The 22,805-nt window shown below is 29.2% G+C and overlaps 7 protein-coding genes and 2 non-coding genes across 9 annotated transcripts; 6 read left to right on the top strand and 3 right to left on the bottom strand.

Moving 5' to 3' along the window:
- Nucleotides 1–13: 13 nt before the first annotated feature.
- On the bottom strand, nucleotides 14–697 carry DDB_G0267736 (hypothetical protein; the record flags this gene model as incomplete). Its single annotated transcript, XM_642175.1, has 1 exon — nucleotides 14–697. The coding sequence occupies one exon, from the start codon at nucleotides 695–697 to the stop codon at nucleotides 14–16; it is 684 nt and encodes a 227-aa protein (XP_647267.1).
- A 166-nt stretch (nucleotides 698–863) lies between these two features.
- On the top strand, nucleotides 864–1,001 carry DDB_G0267738 (hypothetical protein; the record flags this gene model as incomplete). The annotated part of the gene is made up of 1 exon (XM_642176.1): nucleotides 864–1,001. One exon carries the CDS (start codon nucleotides 864–866, stop codon nucleotides 999–1,001), a length of 138 nt encoding a protein of 45 aa, XP_647268.1.
- A 28-nt stretch (nucleotides 1,002–1,029) lies between these two features.
- On the top strand, nucleotides 1,030–6,550 carry DDB_G0268508 (hypothetical protein; the record flags this gene model as incomplete). The annotated part of the gene is made up of 3 exons (XM_642177.1): nucleotides 1,030–1,043; nucleotides 1,619–2,520; nucleotides 2,763–6,550. The coding sequence occupies 3 exons, from the start codon at nucleotides 1,030–1,032 to the stop codon at nucleotides 6,548–6,550; spliced, it is 4,704 nt and encodes a 1,567-aa protein (XP_647269.1).
- Nucleotides 1,282–1,353, top strand: tRNA-Thr-AGU-3. The gene has a single exon. It is a non-coding gene; the product is annotated as a tRNA-Thr (tRNA).
- A 537-nt stretch (nucleotides 6,551–7,087) lies between the features above and the next one.
- On the top strand, nucleotides 7,088–8,164 carry DDB_G0268510 (hypothetical protein; the record flags this gene model as incomplete). Its single annotated transcript, XM_642178.1, has 1 exon — nucleotides 7,088–8,164. One exon carries the CDS (start codon nucleotides 7,088–7,090, stop codon nucleotides 8,162–8,164), a length of 1,077 nt encoding a protein of 358 aa, XP_647270.1.
- Nucleotides 8,165–8,688: 524 nt separating this feature from the next.
- On the top strand, nucleotides 8,689–11,867 carry DDB_G0268340 (hypothetical protein; the record flags this gene model as incomplete). The annotated part of the gene is made up of 2 exons (XM_642179.1): nucleotides 8,689–10,728; nucleotides 10,809–11,867. The coding sequence occupies 2 exons, from the start codon at nucleotides 8,689–8,691 to the stop codon at nucleotides 11,865–11,867; spliced, it is 3,099 nt and encodes a 1,032-aa protein (XP_647271.1).
- A 483-nt stretch (nucleotides 11,868–12,350) lies between these two features.
- Nucleotides 12,351–14,966, bottom strand: DDB_G0267740 (hypothetical protein; the record flags this gene model as incomplete). Its single annotated transcript, XM_642180.1, has 1 exon — nucleotides 12,351–14,966. The coding sequence occupies one exon, from the start codon at nucleotides 14,964–14,966 to the stop codon at nucleotides 12,351–12,353; it is 2,616 nt and encodes an 871-aa protein (XP_647272.1).
- A 464-nt stretch (nucleotides 14,967–15,430) lies between these two features.
- tRNA-Asn-GUU-8 lies at nucleotides 15,431–15,503 on the bottom strand. Its single transcript has one exon. It is a non-coding gene; the product is annotated as a tRNA-Asn (tRNA).
- Nucleotides 15,504–17,752: 2,249 nt separating this feature from the next.
- abcG15 (ABC transporter G family protein) lies at nucleotides 17,753–22,275 on the top strand (the record flags this gene model as incomplete). Its single annotated transcript, XM_642181.1, has 2 exons — nucleotides 17,753–18,231; nucleotides 18,327–22,275. 2 exons carry the CDS (start codon nucleotides 17,753–17,755, stop codon nucleotides 22,273–22,275), a joined length of 4,428 nt encoding a protein of 1,475 aa, XP_647273.1.
- Nucleotides 22,276–22,805: the final 530 nt, after the last annotated feature.

A 22,805-nucleotide genomic window follows, 5' to 3' on the forward strand; every position in this document is an offset into this window, starting at 1 on the left:
TTTTTTTTTTTTTTTATGAGTAGTTGGTGTTATATGAGCAGTATGGTATGAAGTGTTCCGGGATGTTTATGGTCATGAGTTTCGAGTTCCAGTTGTGGCTGAATTTTTCGTGTCTTCTTTTTATTGATGCGGTCCGATTGATTGACTCTCGGTTATCAGTGCATCTTAGTTCTTGACGTAGTTGCTTTTCTACTATCTTTCTTGTTCTATCCCATTCAGCATCTCTCGCTTTTTTGATTTTATGAATTATTTGGTTCTCTGTTATTATTGTAGTGTTATCGTTGAATTTTATTTGATTTCTTCTGTACCATATCGATTCCATAATGGCTCCTATCAGATTTGATGAGAATGGTGTGAGTAGTTTCCCGAGAACTTTTTCGCTCCATGGACCGTGGTAAGTGTTGTTGGAGTCTTTACAGACCTTTTGATAGATTGAGTCGATATTCTGTTTTATTGATTTGCATTCGAAGAAGATGTGCATAGACGATTCTTCTTCTTTACATGAGTGGCAATTCTCCCCATGGTGTTTTGGAAGTGCCTTGAGTAGATATCTCCATGCTAAGTCTCTTCCTTTGATAGTTGTGATTGATCTGGCTTCTCTAAATGGTAGAATTGGGTGATTAATGTTCTTTTGAATCAGTTTTTGACCTGTTGTTGGCTGGTGTTTGTTCCATCCCTTGTATTTGATATCCATCATGTTTCTATAGATTACTTTTAATTTTTGTTTGTTTTCGTATTTGGGTTTGACTTGGTTTAGTATGAGAGTTATTCTCTCTTGGGTGGTGCAACAACTTCCAGGCTTTCCAGCATTTGATGTGAATCCTTGATAGTGAGTTTTCTTTTTCCGACTTCCAGACTTCCATATGTGGAGGGCAGTTCTGGTCGTCTTTTTCTCTGAGGTATTGTTCGTATATCCATGCTTTCTGGGCATTGAATCTGGTTGCCATATTCCAGAGTTCCAGGCCTCCTATTTCATAGTCTCTTCTGCTCCTTTCTTTTGAGATAGCCCACCTGTCCCCTTTGAATAACATGTTGGCATTAACGTTCTCCAATTTCTTTATGTCATTATAATTCCTTTTTTTTTTTTTTTTAATAACATCACTCAATTTGAGTGTGTTCTAGGAGAGTTTATTTGTATTTTTTTTTTTTTTTTTTTTTTTCTTGTTATTCTTATTTTTTTTATTATTATTATTATTATTATATTATTATTATTATATTATTATTATTATTTTATTTATAATTCCAAGGTGGCTTACTGTTAAAAAAATAATTTTCAAAAATGGCTCCATAGCATAGTGGTATTGCGCTTCCCTAGTAAGGAAGAGGTCATGAGTTCGATCCTCATTGGAGCCTTTTTTTTTTAGAAAGGCCTTAAATCGGGTCAAAGAAATAAACGAGAATTTATACATATAATAAATAAATCACTGTTATATCTTCACCGCCACATTCATTCCTCTTAATTTTACCCTTTTTTTGCTCATTAAAGCAAGGGCTATCGTCCTATATACTTTTCAACAATGGCTGATGATCACTCAACTGAATTACAGTTAAATCATACAGATAACAACACGACCAATACAAATAATACCTCCACAACCTCAACAACAAAAAATAAAAGTGCAAAAATCGACACACCTAAAAAACAAACCCCAACAAACCAACTCTCACTAAACAAAGGACTTGATAATCAATTAGATATCATTGCACCTCCATCAATCACAAGACCACTCTCTTTCTTAGAAAAAAACAATAACACCATCAACATTAAGTGTTACTTTAATCAACCACACATCCGTGAAGAATTAACCTCAAAAGATGACACAAGAATTCAACAAATTCACAAAAACATTCACAAACTCTTCGAAGATATACTGTCGCCATCAGCATTCAAAATAATTGGTGCAACTGCCTTCGTAAATTGCAACGTTGATAAATTAACTTCAATAATCAACCTTCAAAACCAACTTGCACTAAATATCGACAAACTCAACTATAGATTCGATATATCATCAAATGATTATGCAATCATTAAAACATTCATTAAAACGTACTCACCCAAACATGCAAACGATGCAATTACAAACAACCTCACTAAATTCACCAGTTGTACATCAATTGAATCATTTACTGTCACATACTCATATGCTGTTGCGTTTAAAAGCTACATTATAACATATCATCTAATTGATCACACACACAACATTATTGATCAAAAGATCGAACAACCATCTGGTATCACAAGATATATCAAAGCTGCAACACGTAGTGTCACTAAACACAAAATTCAACATGCAAAAAATGCAGATATGGCAACAACTATAAAAAATGCCATCACAAACCCAAACATGAACAAAAACAATCAACCACCAAAAAACAACATTAACACCCCACCAATCAACGAAATTGCAAATTCCAATCGCAATAATAACTCACTTCAAAATAGTGGTTCAAAAGCTATACTAAATGAATCACTTGATATTAACAATCAATCCCAAAACAATAATGAAATTTCACACAAAAGTGATTCTTCAAATAATAATAACGGGAAAAACTCTTTATCAATGAGCAATCCAACCGATCCAACAATTGTACCACAAAAACCTCTACAATCTCAACCAAACAAACCAAGTGCACCAACTCCAAATACAATAAATACAAGAAGAAGCAGCAATGCCCTGACTACACAACCAGTCAATACTGGTGCTGCCAAACCTAGTAAGGTATGAGCTCAAAAATCAACTTTATAACATGGAATTGTAGAGGATTCACTGAAAACCCAAACAATCAACACAATTCCTACCAAAAAGCTGTTGACACACTACAACTACTTATATCAAAACTTCCACCTCGTCCAACAATCTCAATACTCACTGAACTCAATTCATCACCATTACAACTTAAACATGATTTTCCCGATCACATCATCTCTGTCACCAAACGAGGAAATGGTGTAATCATCATTAACCATAACCCAAACACACTCAAACTCAAACACATATCAACAATTGATGGTAGAGCTATTTTAGCAGACGTTATATTTCCAAATCAATTACCAATTGGTATTCTTGGAATTTACGCACCAGCATCAAATAATACCATCAAAAAGAATTCATATGCAACTTCACTACAAACACTTCTCCACAACCACTCAACAAACCCAATACCAAACCAATCCCAACATGTATCTATTATCGCAGGAGATTTCAACTGTATCCACAACGACAATTCACTATTAGATGATATTATCCAATCCTACACATACCAACACCATCTAATTGATCAAGGTGAATTTAAAAACACTCCAACTCATACACATGGCAACAGATTAGATAGAATATATACTCAATACAATAGAATAGACCCTGAAAATATATATACACAAGTCCACCAAATTCCATCTTCATTATCAGATCATAATCCAATATCAACAACAATTTCTTCACCTTTTCAAATAAATAAACATAAGAAAAGATGGATATTATCACCTGGTACTGCAAATGACCATGAAGCAATCAATATTATCAATCATTTAATAACTAATCACAATAACACATCAATCAATCAATTTACAAACTGGTCAAAAGTAAAATCAAAAATTATAAAAACTCTAAAAAACTATCAATATAACAAAGACAAACAAACTCAACGTGCAAAACAAATACTATTAGAAAAAGCAGCAAAATTCAAACATCTTGAAGAACAATGCATCGCTGAATACAATATTATATGTAACAAAAACAAACTACATCAAAACCACACAAACATATTAAAAAAACATATAAATGGAGAAATACCTAGCAAGTATCTATCAGCAATACTAAACAAAAGATCAAAAGATGCAAAAATTGAATCAATCCAATATGGTAACATCATTACATCCGACCCCGACCAAATTGAAAATGCGTTTGTTGAATTCTACACAAATCTATATAGCTTACAAATATGTTGTCCAATTACTCACCAGCTCATGCCAAACACATGGCCCATCATAAAAAATGAATATTGGAATGGTTTAGACTCACCATTTATACAAGATGAAGTTGAAGCTGCAATTAAAACCTGTAACCCCAACAAATCACCCGGTCCAGATGGCGTTACAAATGCATTCTACATTAATCATTTAAACCAAGTTAAACCAATTCTCACTACATTATTCAACGATATACTAGAAAATCCTCACCACATCACAACAGAATTCACAGAAGGTCTTATACACACAATATACAAGAAAGGCAACCCCTTACTCATATCAAATCGTCGTCCCATTACACTTCTAAACACTGATTACAAGATCCTCTCAAAAGTAATCAATGCACGTCTTCTGAGAATACTTCCTTTCATCATCAACAACAACCAAACTGGTTTCGTACCCCACAGATTCATCATAGACAACATCATCAACATCAATGAATTAATCAACTACCTCAAATCTAAAAACCTCCCTGGTATCATCACACTATTTGACTTCTTTAAAGCATTTGATTCTATCTCTCACGATAGCATTAAAAGAACATTAATTCATATTGGTATACCAATAAAATTAATAAATTTAATCCACAAGCTATTATCTGACTCACAAGCAAAAATTTCAATTAATGGTAAAACGACCAGAAAATTCGATATTAAAAGAGGTGTAAAACAAGGTGACCCAATCTCAGCCACTTTATTTGTAATTGTAATTGAAATATTAGCAAGAACAATAAATGCAGACAATTCAATAATTGGATTACCAATTTCACCCAATCCACAAATTAAAATTAAATTTACCCAATTTGCAGACGACTCTACAACATACAACATCAACTACGAACAACAACAACAATCAATCAAACATTTCGATAATTTCTGCGCTTCAACATCATCATCATTAAATTTTGACAAAAGTGCAATAATAGAAATCAACCCCCACAAAATCACTGATAAACACATAATAAACAACATTCCACAATCAAAAAGAATACCAATAACCAAAAAAGATCAATCAGAAAGAGTTCTTGGCTATTTCTTTAATCATAATGGTTTACATAGGAAATTACCAGAAACAATGAAAACACTGATTAAATCATTAGTGCTATGGAAAACTAGTGGCACAACATTAAAAACAAAAACAACCATCATAAACACCTACTCACTATCACCAATAACATATTTATCATACCTTGAAGAATTTACAAAAGATGAAGAAATTCAAATTAATAAATTAATCTCATGGTTTATGAATTCTCCCGCAAATTCTGAATCACCAACTCTCGATACCAATTCCATTGAAAAAAACACATCAACCATCCATTCACGTGCAAAAATACCTTTGATGTGTTATGATAGATCATTAAAACCATTAAAAGAAGGTGGTTGGGGTATGTGGAATATACAATTACGACAAGTTGCTCAAAAGATTTGGATATACAACAGATTTTTACAAATGCATAAATCTGCAAACAATTCAATATACATGATAAGTTGGATGGATCAAATCATCAACAAATCAATCTCTTCTCCATACCTTATAAAAATCAAAAAAGAATGGGAAAACTATGCAACTCAAATTGGACATCTAAAAGATAAAGTTCAAATCCTACAACCAATATTAACAAAAAACCAACCCTCTCAAACATTAAACACAAATAATATTTCACTACCACCAACACTCAAAGAAATCTACTCGACAATACTAAACAATCACCAATGCAAATCAAAAGACTATATTGGCAAGAAATATTCAGATCTACTTCTTACTTCGCACCAACAATCAATACAACTATTATGGAAATACACATACGACCAACTTTTTGTCAAAATTCAAAAATTAAAAGATCCAAAAGGCCGAGATACAATGCAAAGATTCCATGCTAGATGTCTTCCGATTAATCATCTACACAACAAAGTTTGCCCCATTTGCAACAATGAAATGAATAATGATCCCTATGGTCATTTGTTCTTCAATTGTCAGCACACAATCAACTTCATTAACCACGACAAATTAAAATATTTTATATATAAAAATTGCAATGGAAACAAAAACTGGTCACTAACAAAAAACCAAACAACAAAATTATACACACTCATTTATAAACCACAAACAAACAACAAAGCATTTAAACCAGATCCAACTATCAATATTAATTTTCATTTTGCAGAAAACGCACAATATAAAAAATACAGGTTCAACTGGAATTATATAAACACAAATCTTGATCTAGTCAGAACACATGCATATTGGAACATAATCTCATTAGTTATTCAACAAATATGGATATGGTTATGCAAATCATTATTTGACATCAATATAACTCAATCAATTGATAATTGGAACAACCAAATAAACAACACAACACTAGATTATGATATATTAAAATCAAAATGGCACAAGCTAATAAGATTGGAATATTCAAGAACTTTATCAAACTTTAACCAATACTCAATTAAAAACAACCTCACAAAAACTCAAAAAGAAACCCAATGGTCCGAAACCATCAAAAAATTTAAAAAAGAATGGAGCATAAACACAAATGAACCAATTCCAACAATTACACCACCAATTAATTATTAATTACCTAATCTAAAATAACATACTATTTTAAATTCACAAAAACTAAAAAACCTAAAATAAATAAATAAAAATAACATACTAATTGTATACTACAATAGTTTATTTATATCAAAAAAAAAAAAAAAAAATAAATCGGGTCAAGTGTTCGATTCTTTAAAAAGTAAAATAATTATCTTTAATATTGCCATGATAAAAAAACCCGTACCGCGATCAAGAGGATACAAGATACACGTGAAAAGTAATTCATCCTTTTCTATCCTTAATCTCGGTCAATTTTAACCAATCTTTCAAAAAAAATCACCAATCCACCACGATCTACAGATCTAACTTACCAAATCGCCGATTCAAAGGAATCCCATCGAGATGAATTCCTACGCAGACGCGGCTAAAATGGCCAACCCCTCCACCCATATGGACGAGGCATCGGAGAACTTCATTAAGGAATTCTCCACAAAAACAGCAGAGATAAAGGAGACCTACCCCAAACTATCAATAGGCCTCAAAGACATCTCCAAATACTGCGAGACCATATTGAACATGACTGCGCTCTCAACCTACGAGAAGAACAACGGATTCTACCCAATTACACTCGAATTCCCCAAAATGGATCTCAAGGGGTTAGAAGAAATGAGAAAAACACTCTCAAACTACGATATCCCAATCGACAAGATATACATAGGCAAAGGAACTAGAAAAATGATCCACCTGATGATTAAAAACGAACAATCTCTCCTAAATATCATTAGAGATAGAAGCAAATTGGGAACCTTCATCACCTCCAGTAGAGACTTCCACGTCCTCACAGGAAGAGTAAGAATTCCCAGAGAAAAGGCAGGAATAGTGGACGCCCTCATCAAAACTGCCTTTGCAGAAGAAATACCCTATGCAATATACAATACTATATACTCCACCGACCACCTCATAGTATTCGGTCTAATAGAATGCAAAATAGGCGATCAAATGAAATCTGGCCAACACATTACAGAAATCGCAAACTTTACCATCAGAACGGCCACCAAAACCTACTCCTCACAAAAGAAAAACAAGAAAGTAGAGACAAACAACACGGAGGAACCATTAGAAGATGAGATGACAGATCCTCCTAACACCCAAAACAGGATAGCAATCAAATCCTCTCAACCAAAACCACAACAACAAACAAACAACCCAGCAAACAATAAGTCTGATAAACAATCAACCCAAGAGAAAAAAGCCCAATCAAAAAAGTCCTCTCAACCTCTTCCCCCCAAAAACCAAGCAGAATCTCAATCTGTCAAACCCACCACAACCACTACCACAACATCCAACGCCATCCAAAAAGACAATGCCAACAAAACGAGCACTAACATCCATTCATCCTCGGAAAACAGAGAGAAGACACCAAACATCCCTCCATCACATAAACGCAAGAACGAGGAAATCCACTCAAACAACGAGGTCACCCAACTCTCACCAACAATAAACAGAAGCAACCCTTACATCCCATCCACCCCTAAGACACCTGTCAAAAAAGAAAGGAAAGGAATCATTGAGAGCTTCATAGAGAGTATCTACCCTTCACCATCCAAACCGCAGCTATACGACTCCCAAGAGGAGATCGATATCATCTCATAATGGTAGTAATCAAAATCAACCAATGGAATGTCAGAGGTTGGGGCACTGACACCTCCTTCAAAAACAAAACAGACTTTATCAAATCCCAATCCCCCCCAAACTCATTGGCACTAACCATAGTCAATGAACTCAACGCCGACGCAACACAAGCACACCAGCTATTTCCTGGCTCCATCATTAGCGCAACCAACAGAGGCAACGGAATAGGAATACTAAACCACAACAACCAAAACATAAAACTCTCACCAATATTCATAATAGAAGGTAGACTAATAATATCAGACATTCTAATAAAAGATACCACAACGAGAATCTTGGCCATATACGCCCCGGCCCAACCTGATAAAAGAAAAACACTAGCTTCAACACTAAACAAACACTTCAACAACCAATACCACAACCTAACGTCTAACCCTAATAAAAACATCGACATCATAGCAGGCGACTTCAACTGTTTAGACTTCAATGACAATCACACATCAAATGATGACCAAGGCAACTTGACAACACAATCCCCAGATGAGATGGCCACAGTAATCGAAGCCATCAGAATTTCAAATAACCTAATGGATATGGACCAACTAAATAAAAGACCCACCTTCTCAAGAACGATACACAACACAAACAATAACCTCACAAGAATCTTGGAAAGGAGACTAGACAGAATATACCTTAACAATAGCATAATCAACTACAGCCAATTATACTTAAGGAACCTAATCCCCCCAAAAATTAATGACATACCTCTATCAGATCACAACTTCCTATCAACCACCTTCACTCTACCCAACATACAGATGAACAAGCGCAGATGGAGATTAAAAAAATCCTCAATCCTCTCAAGCATAATGCTTAAGAAAATAGACTTCCTACTTAACGATTATTCAAGGGAGCTGTCATCCAACCATAACTCTATTTCCTTCTCTCAACTCAACAGCTTACTAAACAAAATAAAACAACTATACACAGAATTTCAAAAACAAAATGACTACAACAATAAGGCAAACATCAAAAATCTAATCTCCCTACTAGAGACAGAATTTAAAGACCAAGCCTTCGCAACCCTTTCAGCAATAAATGAATCTAAAAAAAGAGAAGAACAACTTAAACAAGAATTGAACAACTATTGCGAAGAAACCTCACTCAAGTACATCTCCGCGAGAATCAAGAAAAGACACAATGATTTCACCATCAACGCAGTAAAAGATGCACAAGGTAGAACAATCAACAAACAGGAATTGATCGAAGAAGAATACGTAAAATATTACTCAAATCTTTATGACTACAAAGAAGATGACCCACCATCTCATTATGAAATGTTGGAAAATTGGACAGTGACCAGGGACTCAACATGGGACAACCTTGAAAATGAATTCACATCACAAGAGATCCTAGAAGTAATAAAACAATTGAACCCACACAAATCTCCAGGCCCAGATGGAATTCCAAACTTATTCTACATAACACACAAAGAAAAACTAGCTCCAATACTGGCCTCAGCATTCAACGACACTCTAAGAAATCCTCATCTAATTAGCAAAAATTACAAAGAAGGCCTCATTATCACGATACCTAAAAAGGGAGACCCCGAACTAATCAAAAACAGAAGACCAATTACACTGGCTAACTGTATATATAAAATCCACTCAAAACTAATAAACAATAGAATAATCCCAATACTAACGAAAGTGATCAACCACAATCAAAAAGGTTTCGTACCAGGCAGATTCATTCTAGATAATATCATATCAATGAACGAATTAATCAACTATTGTAATGATAAAAGAATTAACGGAATAATTACACTATATGATTTCGAAAAAGCTTTTGACTCGATCTCACACGGTTCAATACTCAGATCACTACAACACATCAACATTCCAACCAATATAATCAACCTGATAATGAATCTACTCACCAAATCTGAAGCAAGAATTGAAATTAATGGTAGAACTACTATACCCTTTGAGATCAAAAGAGGAGTTAAACAAGGAGATCCACTATCACCCACCCTGTTCGTCCTTGTAATAGAGGCTTTAGCTAGAAAAATTTTACAAGATGACCGAATTACTGGCCTTCCTCTAAACAACAGCAACCACAGAGAGAAATTCCAAAGCTTTGCAGACGACTCGGCTTCAATGGTCCCAGACTTTCAACAACTTGAATTAGTACTACAACACTTCAATTCATTTTGCAAAGCCACTTCCTCAAAACTAAACATCGACAAATCTTCATCAATTCTTATAGGCAACCCAGACAATACCAACCAAAGAATTCCAATATCTACAAATCCAGAAAGATACTTGGGATACTTCTTCACAGGCAAAGGGATAACAAGAAAAATGCCAGAAATATTAAACACAATAAGATCATCCTTAGTACTATGGAAAACCACTGACTCAACAATCAAAACCAAAACCAACATCCTCAAAGCATTCGCACTCTCTAAATTAACCTACTATTCATATGTAGAGAACTTTAAGGAAGAGGAATTAAACCAAATCAATAAATTAGTCGAATGGTTTTTATCGGCACCAAACAACAAAAATGCTAGTGGATTTCAAGTTATTAATTTAATGAGAACCAAAAGAGCAAGATACCCACTAAAAGTAGGGGGCTGGAACATTTGGAATATAGAATTGAGACAACTGGCGCAGAAACTTTGGATCATAAACCAATTCATCCTAGCACTAGAAACCAAACAAACAAACTCATCTCATCACAAAAGCTGGGAATATCAAATCCAAAAAACAAATTCACATCCAGATACCTAAAAGAGAACTTAGACGAATGGAACAAAATAAGAATCAAAAAAGCAATCTTCAACAATAATCTCACATCCATAAAAAACGAAAATGGACAACCACTTTCACTGGCAGAATGGTATACCACAATTCAAGACCAAAATCCAACCATCCCTAAAACGGAATTCCAATCATCTCTAAACTTAAGAGGCTACAGCTATAATCAACTCTTCAACAACATACTGAAGATAAAAGACCCTAAAACAAGAGACACAATGTTTAGATTCCATGCCAGATGCCTTCCAATAAACTACCTTCACAACAAACAATGCCCACTCTGCAAAGAAGATATGAGCAAAGACCCATACGGTCACCTGTTCTTCTCATGCAAGAAAACAAAACAATTCATAAAAATAAATAAACTCAAAAATTTCATCTATATTACCACAGGAAAAGGTAAAAACTGGCATCATACAAGAATTAGGCAAAATAACAATTTCATTAATAGAATAACTCCAAAATTATCACCGACAGCCAAAAAAGATCAAGAAGTGAATGCAGATTACGCCAACCACAGATTCCACAAAGAATACTTTGAATGGAACTATAAAGCAATAGACTATGATCTAACCAGATCATTCGCATATAGAAACCTAATGGCCCTTATCCTCCACAACATTTGGATTTGGATTTGCAATCAAATATACAGTGAAGATCCTTTAACAAATGAATCATTATCATACAGCTCCCTTCTAAAGAAATGGCACAAATTGGCCACTCTAGAATACATCAAAAAAGCAAAAGATCTGAAAAACTTATCAGCAAAAGACCATAATAATTTCAAAGATCCTAAGATCCTTCTCACCTCAACGATCAAGCTAAGAAAAACAACAGCTAATTACTATTGTATTCCAGAATCATCTCTCCCAAATATTATATCTTTTGATCAATTCATATGATTAAAATAACCCTTCAGCTTAAATGATAAGCCTATAAATAAATATTAAATAAAAACTCGTATTAACACAGATGGACATATATCAATCTTGTTAATCCAATATTAAAAAAAAAAAAAAAAAAAAAAAAAAAAAAATATTGCCAAATTGAAAATAAAAAATAAAAGACCACCCAATTATTATATGAATGCTGTAAAGCGTGAACCAATTATATTTGGTTCGATTAATTTCAAAGATCCAAACGATTTCCTTTATCAAATAATTAAGAAAACTTTACAAAGTATATTGTATATCAGAATCTAAACCAAAATAATATCTGTATTTTAATATAAACCAAATAATAATTGTGTTTTAAAAAAACCTATTAATTACAATATTAAAAAAAAAAAAAAAAAAAAAAAAAAAAAAAAACTTATAACTAATTCTTAATAAAAATATTTGAAAACCAGTTTATTTAATTTTAATCATTTTAATTTATATAATTTTTTAAATATTTAATCTTATAAATTCTAAAATAAAATCAATATTTTTATAAATTTTACCATTTGAATTTGTTTTATTACAATTCATTTTATAATCTGAAAATGATTTTATAAATTGATTTATTTCGTGATTTGTAACTAAGCTATATTGGCAATCATAAACTGTACGTCGAGGGTATAACTGATAATCTTTTAAAAATCTTTTAATATTATCAATTGATAATGTCGAAAATACACTATTAATATCATAAATATAATTAAAATATGATTTTCCTCTTGGTATTGATAAAGGATCATTGTGATTCCAACATGTAAATTCTATTTGGTCTGGTTTTAAAATTCCATTTAAAATTTTTGATTCTAAAAACTTATCAAATTTATAATTTCTTTCTAAATTATTACTTATTATTAATTGTATTGAAGCCATTTGATGATCATGATTTGTTGAAAGAATTAAATTATTTGTAATTATAATTTTATTAAATGTATAATTAATTAAATCCCAATCATTTGTTTCACTAAACTTTTGTAATGATTGGTTATTAAATTTAAAACCTAATTCTTCATAAAGATACTTTGCAGTTTTTAATGATTTTGAATAATTTATATAAGAATTTATACCTTTACAACCAATATTATCAAAACAGAATTTTACAAGTTCTAAATTATCTTTTTCAATAAAATTTGAATAAACTTGTTTACTACCCCAATCAGTAAATAAATTATTAAAGTTATTAAAAAAATATTTAAATAAGGTTGGATTATTAATTAAAAGCATTGAGTTTAATTGTTTTTTAATACCACCATTTAAGAAATAATTCTGATTATTATTTTTAATAAATATACCTAGTTCATTCATAAATTCAATTGTTACATTTAAATCTGAATCTTGAATAACACTTTTAAGAACTTGAATTCTTTCATTCTCTGTTGAAAAACCAGAATTAATATTATAAAGAGTACCTAAAAAATTCAATTTTTGTTTAATTGAAAATTCTTTATAACAATTTAATGGTATATTATAATCGAATTCCTCATCCAATTCTAAAAGTGATCCATCATCAAAACCTGGAAATAATTGATTTAACATTCCAAATAAAATTGAGTCATAATTAATTTTTGAACAATTTAAAATTATTCTAAATAATGAATGATTTGTTAATTTATATTTATTTAATATTTCATTTTTATTATTAAAGAATTCCTTTTTAATTTTATCATATTCTTTATACTCTGAATAAAATTGAATAATTAAACAAACAATTCTATGTTGCCAATCCATATCATTTTCAAATCCATTAATTCTTTTTAAAAAATCAAAAATAAAAATTCTTTTAATTTCTCTTTCGAAATCAAAATTATTAAAATTAATTTCTAAAAGTTTTTCATGTGATGAATATTTTGAAATTAATTTTTTAATAAAATTATTTGAATTTTTATAATCTTTATCAATTTCTTTTTCTTTATTATTATTTATTGTATTATAATTATTATTATATTCAATTAATTTATTAATTTTTTTAAAAATTAATTCAAAAATTGTTGTTGAAATATTATTTGATAAATTATTATTATTATTATTAATTCCCACAAACACCAAAGATTTAAAATAATTTAAAAATTGATTAAATGGTGAAATTTCATTACTATCTTTTAATGATAATGGTGAAATTTCATTTAATAGTAAACTAATAAATTCTTCAAATGGTTGATCATTAATTTTTAAACTTTTAATTAAATTATTATTTGAAGATATTAATTTTTTAAAAATATTAAATTCTAATTTCATAATATATGTATTGAATTCAACAAAAATTGACCTAACCAATGATTGTGGAAATAAAGGATCATTTGATTTATAACCAATTTCATCTAATAAAAAAGTTACTACATTATCTCTATTATCCGATAATAAACTATAATATAATAATTTTTCATAATCATCATCGTCATTAAATTTTAATTGAAATGAATTAAATAATAATTTTATAATCTCTAAATTTCCAAGTTTTAATGAAATTTTAAAAAAATCTTTTAAATCTTTTTCAATATCAATATTATTATTATTTTGGGTGGTTGAAGATGATGATGATAAATAATCATTAAAAATCAATTTGACAAAATATGGATTTTGTGTTAAAATTGAAAAAGGTAAAATTCCAAAACTTTTAAAATAAGTTCCTTTGTGTGAATAATGATATGTTTTTAATCTTGAACTATTTGATTTATAGAATTTTTCTAATAGTTGATCTCCATCTTCAATGATGGTATGTAGAGTTATTATTAATTCTCTTAATATTAAATAATTTGAAATTTCATATTCATCCCATTGAAAATTAATTTTAATTTTATCTTTTAATAGTTCATAATTCTTTGTTGTAAATATCCAACTTAAAGTTGCCTCTCCATATCCTCTTCTATTAATTGGTGTTATGAATTCATTAAAATCCAATAATGTTGTACTAATTGGGAGTCCATTAAAATCATATAATTTTGTTTTTTGAATTGTCAAACAATTTCCTTGTTTTTCTTTATTTATAATTTTTACAAATTTATATATTTTTTTTAATAAATATTTATTATCAAAAACTTCTTTAAATAATTTATAATTTATATCCATTTTTTTGATTTTTTAAAAATTAAAAAAAAAAAAAAATTAAAAAAATATCTATTTTTTTTTTTTTTTTTTTTTTTATTTTTAAAATTGGTTCCATTTGATTTGATTATAACCAATATTATCAAAACAAAATTTTACAAGTTCTAAACTACCATCAATAATAAAAATAGAAAAAATTTGTTCACTACCCCAATCAGCAAATAAATTTTTGAAATTATTAAAAAAATATTTAAATAAGGTTGGATTATTAATTTTTAATTTTTTTTTTTTTTTTTTTTTTTTTTTTTAATATTGGATTAACAAGATTGATATATGTCCATCTGTATTTATAGGCTTATCATTTAAGCTGAAGGGTTATTTTAATCATATGAATTGATCAAAAGATATAATAATTTTTAATTTTTAATTGTTTAATAAAACTATTCAAAGAGTCGAACCCTTGATTTAAGGGTTGTTCAACAAAATTTCGCCTAGACATGGGATCGAACCATGGACCTAGCGGTTAACAGCCGCTCGCTCTGCCTACTGAGCCATCCAGGCATTTTTGATGAAAATTGTAATATTTAAATGATATTGTATGTAAAAACACAAACCATCTACAAATTGCACTAGTAGCCAATTTAATAGCTATTATATTCGAAAAAATCTGGCACAAAAGAAATAAACTCATTCATGATGAAAAAGAAATAATAATTCACAGACAACAAGTCATACGTGAACTAATTAAAACACAAAGAGCTGCATGGGACAGGACACAAGCGGTTATAAACAAAACATTAAGAATCAAATCAAAGCAACGGCCAGAAGAACAAAATAAATTAGACTCACTAATCTCGCTAAAGCTATTACAATTTAGCAGACAATGGAACTCACCTCTTCACGCAATAGAACTTCCTAAACATCTCAAAAAATACAATAATTCACTCAGTACTTTCTATAAATAAATAAAAAAAAAAAAAAAAAAAAAAAAAAAAAAAAAAAAAAAAAAAAAAAACCTGGGAACCCAAGTTAATCAGAAAATTTCCAGATTTTTAACTTTTTAAAGAAAAATAAAAAAAATAGAAAGAAAATAAAATGAAAATCACAAACAACACCACAAATATTAAGCTACACAAATGCCTACAAAAAATAAGCGAAATTGTGGATAAAACTCAATTAAAAAAAAAACAATTCAAATACGTCATAAACATCAATCACGAACCAGACGATAAAATAAAAAAAGATTTAGAAAAAAGTTTGAACAAAAAAGATGTTTTAATCAAAAGTAATAATACATTCAAAATTCGAAACAAAAAAAAAAAAAAAAAAAAAAAAAAAAAAAAAAAAAAAAAAAAAGGTAAACCAACCCCTCTTTTAGAGACCCTGTAAAAAAAAAAAAAATAAAATAAAATAAAATGAGATCTAGCATCTCAAGGAGAAGCAAATAATAATTGCGTTATCCAATTCAAAAAAAAAAGTATGTAAAAACACTCAAATAAAACAATTCAAATATGTCAATCGCGAAGCAGACGATAAATAAGATTAGAAAAAGGTTTGGACAAAAAGATGTTTAAATCAAAAGTATTAAAAAAAAGTAAACACCCCCTCTTTTAGAGACCCTGTAAAAAATATTACAAATAAAATGAGATCCAGCATCTCAAGGAGAAGAAAATAATAATTGAGTTATCCAATTATTCAAAAAAAAAAAAAAGTATGTAAAAAATTCAATTCCTTTTGTCTTTGAAGAAAATGTGATGGTTCTTTACATTATTAAAATTAGTAACTCAATTATTATAATTATTTATTTCCAAAATTAGTTATTAGAAATTATATATTCTTAAACCAGAATATTACTACAAATAAAATATGTTAAACAAATAAATAAATAATTGATTAATTAATTAATTAAATAAATTAAATTATTTTAAATTATTAAAGTTATATAAATAAAATAAGATATTCATTAAATTCAAAATAAAAATAAAAAAAAATTATTTTTTTAATTCAGAAGAAAAAAAAAAAAAAAAAAAAATAATAACAAAATATTAATAAATAAAAAAAAAAAAAAAAAATAAATAAAAAAAAAAGAATTTTATTCTTCTATTTGGATTTTAAATTAGATATTTTAAAAAAAAAAAAAAAAATTAAAAAAAAAATTCCCACTTGCGTGTGAATTATTTTTTTATAATAACTTAAAATGGTTACTAACATCAGATCTTGACATTTATAGACAGATTCACATGTCATTTTTTTTTTTCCTGGCAAATTTAATTTAAAAAAATAAAAATTAAATTAAAAAAAATTAATTTTTAAAAATAAATTTATTTTTCAAATTCGGTTTGAGAAAATAATATTATTTTTAATTTTTTTTAATTTTTTTTTTTAAAAATAGAATATTACAAAGGTTTATTATCAACATCAACAACTTATAAAATGGTATCAACAAAATGGTTTTTTACAGTAAAACTGAAAATAGAACCTAACATTATATGATTACAACTTAAATATTTTTGGTTTTAAATTAAATAATCCCTCCCACTTTTATTTTAAAACTTATTTGATCCACAAACACACAAACATTTTTTTACCCAGGGGGAAATAGATTTTTTATTTTTTTTATTTTTTTTTTTTTTTTTTTTTTTTTTTCGTCAACGAGTCCATATTTTTTATTTTTAATTATTTTTTTTGGAAATATAAATTAATTTTTTTTTTCTTGTTCATTTATTTTTATTTATAGAATTAAATAATATATTAAAAAAAAAAAAAAAAAAAAAAATTAATTTATTTTTTAAAAAAAAAAAAAAAAAAAAATGGATAGCAATGAAAATAAAAAAAATGGTGGTGATTCATTAGAATTAAATATTATTAATAACAATAATGATAATAATAATAATAATGATAATAATAATAATTCAACAGAAGAACATATTGAATCTGTTGAACAAAGTATTAAAGAGTTTAATAATGTCGCAAATGAATTGGAAACAGAGTTTAGAGATTATTTAGTTGAAACTCATAAAAATGATGTTAATAATATTAAAAATGATATTGAAGCTCCACCATCAGGTGAATTTGAACCAGGAGGAGGTGCTGAAGATGAGGATTTTAAATTAAGAAACTATTTTAAACAATCAAAAGTGGATGCAATTCAAAATGGTGGCAAATTAAAAAAGATGGGTGTTTCTTTTAAAAATCTAACAGTTATTGGTAAAGGTGCTGATCAATCTGTTGTTTCAGATTTAGCAACTCCTTTCACATTTTTAATTTCAAAATTAAATGTTAAAAATTGGTAAGATATTTTTTTTTTTTTTTTTTTTTCAAACCCGAACCTTTCACAAAATTCTAAAACCATTTTTTCATTTTTTTTTTTTTTTTTTTATAAAGGTTTAAAAAATCAAAACCATCAACATTTGATATTTTGCATGATGTAAGTGGATTTTGTAAAGATGGTGAAATGTTATTAGTTTTAGGTAGACCAGGATCAGGATGTTCATCATTATTGAGAACAATAAGTAATCAAACAGGATCTTATGTTGATGTACTTGGATCAGTTACCTATGGTGGTATTGATCAAAAGAAATGGGATAAATATAAGGCAGAATGTATTTATGTACCAGAGGAGGATACCCATTATCCAACTTTGACAGTACGTGAAACATTAGAATTTGCATTGAAATGTAAAACACCAAGTAATCGTTTACCAAATGAAAAGAAACGTACATTCAGATCAAAAATCTTCAATTTATTATTGGGAATGTTTGGTATGGTACATCAAGCAGAAACCATGGTTGGCAATGAATTTGTTAGAGGTTTATCAGGTGGTGAACGTAAAAGAATTACAATTGCAGAATCGATGGTATCAGCATCATCAATCAATTGTTACGATTGTTCAACTCGTGGTCTTGATGCAGCATCAGCATTGGATTATGCAAAATCCATTCGTATTATGTCTGATACATTACATAAAACAACCATTGCATCATTCTATCAAGCATCAGATTCAATCTATAATTTATTCGATCGTGTATTAATTCTTGAAAAAGGTAGATGTGTTTATTTTGGTCCAGTTGGTTTGGCAAAACAATATTTCATTGATATGGGATTCGAATGTGAACCAAGAAAATCCACACCCGATTTCTTAACTGGTGTAACCAACCCACAAGAGCGTAAAGTTAGACCAGGTTTTACAGTACCAGAATCATCAGCAGAATTTGAAGAAGCTTGGAAACAATCTGAAATCTATGCTCAATCATGTCAAGAACAAAGAGAATACGAGAAATTAATTGAGATTGAACAACCATCAATTGATTTCATTCAAGAGATTACTGAACAAAAGAGTAAATCTACAAGTAAATCATCACCTTATACAACTGGTTTCTTTGTTCAAGTGATTGCATTAACAATTAGAAATTTTCAAATTATTTGGGGTGATAAATTCTCTTTGATCTCAAGATACTCTTCTGTTTTGGTTCAAGCACCAATTTATGGTAGTGTTTTCTTTGCAATGTCAAATTCAATCGATGGAGCATTCACAAGAGGTGGTGCAATCTTTTCATCAATCTTATTCAATGCTCTACTTTCAGAACAGGAGCTTAGTATTACCTTCACAGGAAGAAGAATACTTCAAAAACATAAAACCTATGCAATGTATAGACCAGCAGCATTACATTTTGCTCAAATCATTACAGAGATACCAATTATTATGATTCAAGTTTTCCTTTTCTCAATTGTTACCTACTTTATGTTTGGTTTAGATTCAAGTGGTTCAAAATTCTTTATCAATTGTTTCACATTGATTGGTTTTACATTGGCAACAAATAACCTCTACAGATTAGCAGGTAATTTAACACCATCGGTTTACATTGGTCAAAATATTATGAATGTATTATTTTTAACAATGATGACATTCACTTCATACATCATTCCATATCATCAAATGCCAGTTTGGTTTGGTTGGTATCATTATTGTAATCCATTCTCATTTGCATTTAGAGCATTGATGGGTAATGAATTTAATGGCTTGAAATTTGATTGTATTGAAGATGCAATTCCAAAAGGTGAATTTTATCAAAATGAAACCTTTACACCCTATAGATCCTGTGCAACCACTGCAGCTGAACCAGGTCAACTTTATTTCACAGGTGAACGTTATTTAGAGAAATCATTTGGTTGGGAAATTAAACCATCAACTCAAGGATTCATAGCATACAATATTTGTATAGTCTATGGATTTTGGATACTATTTATCATTTGCAATTGTATAGTTTTAAATATTATCGATTGGACAAGTGGTGGTTTCACTTGTAAAGTTTATCTCAAAGGAAAAGCACCAAAAATGAATGATGTAGAAAATGAAAAACAACAAAATCTATTGGTACAACAAGCAACCAACAATATGAAAGAATCTTTATCAATGCCTGGTGGTTTGTTCACTTGGCAACATATGTATTATTCTGTCCCAATTGGAGGTAATACTATGAAGTTATTATTGGATGACATTCAAGGTTGGATTAAACCAGGTCAAATGACAGCATTAATGGGTTCATCAGGTGCTGGTAAAACAACATTATTGGATGTTTTAGCTAAAAGAAAAACAACTGGTCAAGTTCAAGGTACAACATTATTAAACGGTAAACCATTGGAAATCGATTTCGAACGTATTACAGGTTACGTTGAACAAATGGATGTTTTAAATCCAGCTTTAACCGTTAGAGAAACTTTAAGATTCTCTGCTAAACTTCGTGGTGAACCAACCATATCATTGGAAGAGAAATTTAAATATGTTGAACAAGTATTGGAAATGATGGAAATGAAACATCTAGGTGATGCATTAATTGGTGATTTAGAAACTGGTGTTGGTATTTCAGTTGAAGAACGTAAACGTACAACAATCGGTGTTGAATTGGTTGCAAAACCACATATTCTTTTCCTTGATGAACCTACATCAGGTTTAGATGCTCAATCATCTTATAATATTATTAAATTCATTCGTAAACTAGCAGATGCAGGTATGCCATTGGTTTGTACAATTCATCAACCATCATCAGTATTATTTGAACATTTCGATCGTATTCTTTTATTAGCAAAAGGTGGTAAAACCGTTTATTTTGGTGATATTGGTGAGAAATCTAAAACGTTAACATCCTATTTCCAACGTCATGGTGTTAGAGAATGTAGTGATAGTGAAAATCCAGCTGAATATATTCTTGAAGCATGTGGTGCTGGTCGTCATGGTAAATCTGTTGTCGATTGGCCACAAGCTTGGAAAGAATCTCCAGAATATCAATCAATTTGTCAAGAATTGAAAGAACTTCAAGTCACTGGATCATCGTATGCCTCAATTCATGTTGATAATGGTAAACCAAGAGAATATGCAACTTCATTAACCTATCAAACCATTGAAGTCTATAAACGTTTGAATTTAATTTGGTGGAGATCACCAGGTTACTCCTATGGTACTTTTATTCAAAGTGCTTTGGTTGGTTTAATCAATGGTTGGACATTTTACAATTTACAAGATTCTGCAAACGATATGAATCAACGTATTTTCTTCATTTTCAATGTAACAATGCTTGGTATTCTCTTGATGTTTTTGGTTTTACCACAATTTATCACTCAACAAGATTACTTTAAACGTGACTATGCTAGTAAATTCTACCATTGGTTACCATTTGCTTTGTCAATTATTGTGGTTGAATTACCTTTTGTTTTGGTTTCTGGTACAATTTTCTTTTTCTGTTCTTTCTGGACCGCTGGTTTAAATTCTGATGCCTCAACAAACTTTTTCTTTTGGCTTATATTCATGTTATTCCTATTCTATTGTGTTGGTTTCGGTCAAGCAATTGGTGCAGTTTGTATAAATATCACGGTTGCTCTTAATCTTTTACCAGTTTTAATCATTTTCTTATTCCTTTTTTGTGGAGTTTTAGTTATTCCTGACCAAATTCCACACTTTTGGAAATGGGTTTATCATTTAAATCCATGTACTCACTTTTTAGAAGCTATGGTTACAAATGTTTTAAAACATGTTAATGTTGTTTGTACTACAGATGATTTAATTAAATTCGTTAAACCTTCTTCATTTTCAACTTGTTCAGATTATGCTTTTGAATTCTTAAATGGCTCAAATCATTCTGTCTCTGGTAGTGTTCAATCTTTAGGTGGTGACAATTGTGGTTATTGTCTCTATAAAAATGGTGAAGAATATTATTCAAAATTAGGTTGGTCCTATGATAATAGATGGCGTGGTTTTGGTATTATTGCTGGCTATTTTGTACTAAATATATTTTTAGTAGTTTTATTTGTTTTCTTAACCAGAAAAGGTAAAAGATAAAAAAAAAAAAACATTTAAGTTATCATTCATTTAAAAAAAAAAAAAAAAAAAATATATAATAAAAAAAATATTCCCCCTCCCCAAATTGATAATCATTTTATTATTATGGTTTTTTTTTTTTTTTTTTTTTTTTTTTTTTTTTTTTATAAAAAAAATATATTTTTAGAAATCTTAATAATTATAATATTTACTTGGTCTTTTAGTAGTATTTAAAAAAGAAATAAACCAAACTTTTAATTAAAAAAATAATAAAAATAAATGAAATTATTAGATACTCAAAATAAATTATTTAATATCCATCATTAAGATAAAAATATTGAATTTAATTATTCAATCTGATAATTATTAATATTTTTATCGTTTCTCAATTTTCTTTTTCATTTTTTTTTTTTTTTTTTCAAATATTCTTTTTTTAATTTTTTTTATTTTTTTAATTTTTTTTTTTTTTTTTTTGGGAGGTTATAATTTCTCAAATTCTTAATACCTGCGTGGTAAAAAAAAAAGATATTGACCCTTATAACAAATGTTTA

The sequence above is a fragment of the Dictyostelium discoideum genome, assembly GCF_000004695.1.
Source record: "Dictyostelium discoideum AX4 chromosome 1 chromosome, whole genome shotgun sequence".
Lineage (NCBI taxonomy): Eukaryota > Evosea > Eumycetozoa > Dictyosteliales > Dictyosteliaceae > Dictyostelium > Dictyostelium discoideum.